Raw genomic sequence first — 3,627 nt, 5'->3', positions numbered from 1 at the left:
CCAAGGACAACGTCCTTAATGATGATTTAGGATTATTATGTTGTTGCTTAATGATGAACTAGCCAGGCTCTAACCACAGTCTCAGAGCCCACATTGTTTTCTAGTAAAATTTGTTTTAGGAGGATTTGGTTAGTATCTCAGCAATGCAGAAATTTCATACTCCATTAAAACTTACTTTACTACCATCAGCTAGCAAATTAAAAGAGACCTCTTCTCTCGGTGTCATGAGTTTAGAGCGAGTAAGATTCATATTCTTTTTCTTTGCACAATATGACATGTAAAGTATGTTGCTGTGATGTTGATAAATCAAGTGCTTCAGAACTTTCCCGTTTGATAACTTGCATTAGCAATTGAACAAGGACTGTTATTAGTTAGTTGTTTTGCAAACAAGAAGGGATCAAGCGAGTTATGGTTGCCTCCGACTCTATCAGATCAACACAAGCTATCAAGAAACTTGAGAAAGCTACTTGGTACTGCCGGAATCTTGTATGGGAAATTCAAAAGCCATGTTTATAGGGAATCGACTGCCGACTTGTTGGCAAGCCTGACAATAGTAGAGAAAATTGTATCTAGTGTCTTTATCCAACCTTTTGATGCTAAATTGTGTAGCATGCACGAGGACAAAAGTGGTGTAACCTATGTAAGTCTTTTGAATGCAGGTCAGAGTCTGCCTAACCCTTAATCTATTAAAAAAAAAAGTTGGTGAAAATAAAAAATAGAAAATCAATTTTTATGATTTTATTGAAGGATAAAAAAAAAAAATTAACAAGGGGTTTGCAATGCAATTTGTAGCGGGGCTTGACCTCTAAATTTTTTGTATAATTTACTTTGATATCAAATATAATATGTTAAAAAATAATAATAAAAGATAAAATCCCCTGCTTGTGAAAAGATTCAGTTCAAAGCTTTGCTTTCCAGCTAGCTAATTGCTTTGACGCCCACACGAGTTCAATACGTTTGTAATGTAGCCGTGTAGGGTGGGTAGATAACAATCGGTTAGACCGAACACGCTTGTCCAAGACTAGACGAAGTGCAACTATGATTCACAGACAGATTAGAAACGAAATTCAAGCTTGTCCACCTCCAACCTATCGCTCTAGAGTAGAAACATAGTTTTGTTACTCTGTATCAAGGACCAAAATATCACCAATATATATTGGTATTTTGGTACATTGATATCGATATTTTTGACATATATCTACTGAATATAGAACTTTTTTTTCTCGATATATATCAGAATTTTCGATATAATCGATATATCCGATATTTACAATATATATCGATTGATTTTTTGACCATTTTTTAATATAAATCCGATATTTTCAATATATTTATGATATTTCCGATATTATATTTCCAATATTTCTGATATTTTAAATAGTTTGGACTGGTCACCAAAAAAATAGATATATCTGATATATATCGGTTTTTGGATACACTGATATATTCATCGATATCGATATTTTGGGCCTTGCTTTGTAAAACATGTAACCGGCATATGTTTCCAAGTATTATAGAAGGAGAATTTAAATTCGATCATCAAACTTTCTTACCAAAATGCCATCAACAGTTCTAATTAGGCCGAAATCCTTCCTTCAATGTATGAGTTAGCGCAATAAATAAGCTAGATGATATATATGGAGCCTGTCCCTATTCTTACAAACAGCAGGCAAGTGGCTGTCAATGTCTCTATTTAAATTGTATTGAACTTGAAGTTCATAACTTCCATCACCAGAATTAATACTCCAAACTCTCCCAAACAGTGTCCTGCCTCCACATTTAACAAAAAATTTAAACATAATCAACAATCACACATGGTTTTGCATCCAATGCACCCCAACATAAAAAGGGCCACAAATACATGGAGTGTTCCCTTGGTAACAAGAGCCTCAATATATAACGTTGCTAATCCCATTTTCTTCAACGCCAAAACAATACCTTAATTTCGAATTCCTCTTCCATATTCTTCTATCAAGATTTCCTTTCTTGCTTGCTAACATAACAAAACATGATCAACCACAAGAAACTCATCTCAATGGCGAAAAAGTGGCAGAAATTAGCATCCCTTCGGACAAGAAGAATATCCCTACCAAGAGTCTTCAATGATCTGGACACAGAGAAGTCTAATCAATCAATCGCCAATAAGGGTAATTTTTTCGTGTACACTTCTGATAAGAAACGTTTTATGATCCCCTTGGTCTATCTCACCAATGACATTATTAGAGGGCTACTTAAAATGGCTGAAGAGGAATTCGGGCTACCTACTGATGGACCTATCACATTGCCGTGCGATGCGAACTTCGTGGAGTATATTATCTCAATGGTGCAGAGACGAGTATCAAAAGATATGGAGAATGCTCTGCTGGTATCGATGTCAACCAGCCAGTGCTTAGTATATTCAGTTCCACAAGAACAGATTATTAACCATCAATTGCTTGTGGGGGGATTCTGAAGGTGTCATATGTGTGACCGTACAATTTTGTCAATTCACCTATGTAATCCATACAATTTTGACTCTGATTGATACTTAAATTTGATCTCCAATTGCATCATTTCTCCTCCTGTAGTCTAGTTATGTGTTACTGATTAACAAAATAACAGTTCCCCAAACACCTATGTCAAGTAAAAATGCATAAATTAATAAGGCTAATAGCCTTCTTGATGCTAAATGCGGCAGTCCACCCACAGTTTGAGATTTCGAAATCTTTGGAATTCCGAATTATTGAGAAGCCTGAATTCCGCTCGGAATCCACCGAATTCCGAACATATTTTGAAATTAATATGACCAAACCTCCAAATTTATCAGTGATCGATACCACTCTATTTTTTTAGACATGAGTACTATTAGATTCAACCAGTTGAAATTTCAAAATGTTCAATAGACTTTGAACTTCAAAATATATCTTTTTCTTACGGCCGGACATGTGAACTGGGGCACTGGGCCCATATCCATGTGCAGTGTAGAACTCCAAGCAGTTTTTGCCCCAAGGCTCCAAGCCCAATCAAAACCCACCACGTATTCAAATAATTTGGGGAGCCAGCTAGCGTTTTTTCTCTTTAAAAGTAGATTTACTGTTTTTTTCCAATAAAATAGTCTTTTTGAGTTATCCCCCCAAAGATATGTCGAGTTTTGTGTTTAACCCCCAAAATTTCAATCATCACAATTAGACCTCCAATCTGTCTCAGAACTCTAAAAACACTGTTCATTTTTCCCATAATACCCAAACTACCCTTTCAAGAAAATTGCAAATATCGGTAAGATTAAAGATCGTATTCCAAGATTTGTTTTCCAAATATCTTTTGCTTATTGCCCATCCCTTGAATGGTCAATTAACGAGTAGTATTTCTCTTTACGTTGAGACCTTTTTCATTTCATGAGACAATTTCAAAGCCGCCTAACGCCTAGAGGGTGTACGACGTTGGTGTAGGCTCATGACATTGGAGTTGGAATTGGGTTTGAGGTTGCAGCTTGTGTTTTCGTAGTAGAAGGAGAGATGGAGGTTACGTGTAATGAGGATCTTGGAAATTTAGTTGTTTAGCTAACGTTGAATGTAGTCCTTAAGTTGTTACCATTGGATGGGTGAATTTTATGGAAATGTGTATAAATGGGAATAAGTAATGAAACGA

General features: G+C 35.8%; 1 protein-coding gene across 1 annotated transcript; it reads left to right on the top strand.

Annotated features, from left to right (window-relative positions):
• Positions 1-1,808: 1,808 nt before the first annotated feature.
• Positions 1,809-2,537, top strand: LOC147520302 (auxin-responsive protein SAUR67-like). The gene has a single exon (XM_086594944.1). It carries the CDS (start codon positions 2,009-2,011, stop codon positions 2,450-2,452), a length of 444 nt encoding a protein of 147 aa, XP_086451070.1. The 5' UTR covers positions 1,809-2,008; the 3' UTR covers positions 2,453-2,537.
• Positions 2,538-3,627: the final 1,090 nt, after the last annotated feature.

The sequence above is a fragment of the Coptis chinensis genome, chromosome 2, assembly GCF_015680905.1.
Source record: "Coptis chinensis isolate HL-2020 chromosome 2, ASM1568090v1, whole genome shotgun sequence".
Taxonomy (NCBI): domain Eukaryota; kingdom Viridiplantae; phylum Streptophyta; class Magnoliopsida; order Ranunculales; family Ranunculaceae; genus Coptis; species Coptis chinensis.
This window is presented reverse-complemented; position numbering and strand designations above follow the sequence as displayed.

What these genes read in the sequence shown, in the direction of transcription:
- LOC147520302 (XM_086594944.1), top strand. Translation starts at nt 2,009, where the DNA reads ATGATCAACCACAAGAAACTCATCTCAATGGCGAAAAAGTGGCAGAAA.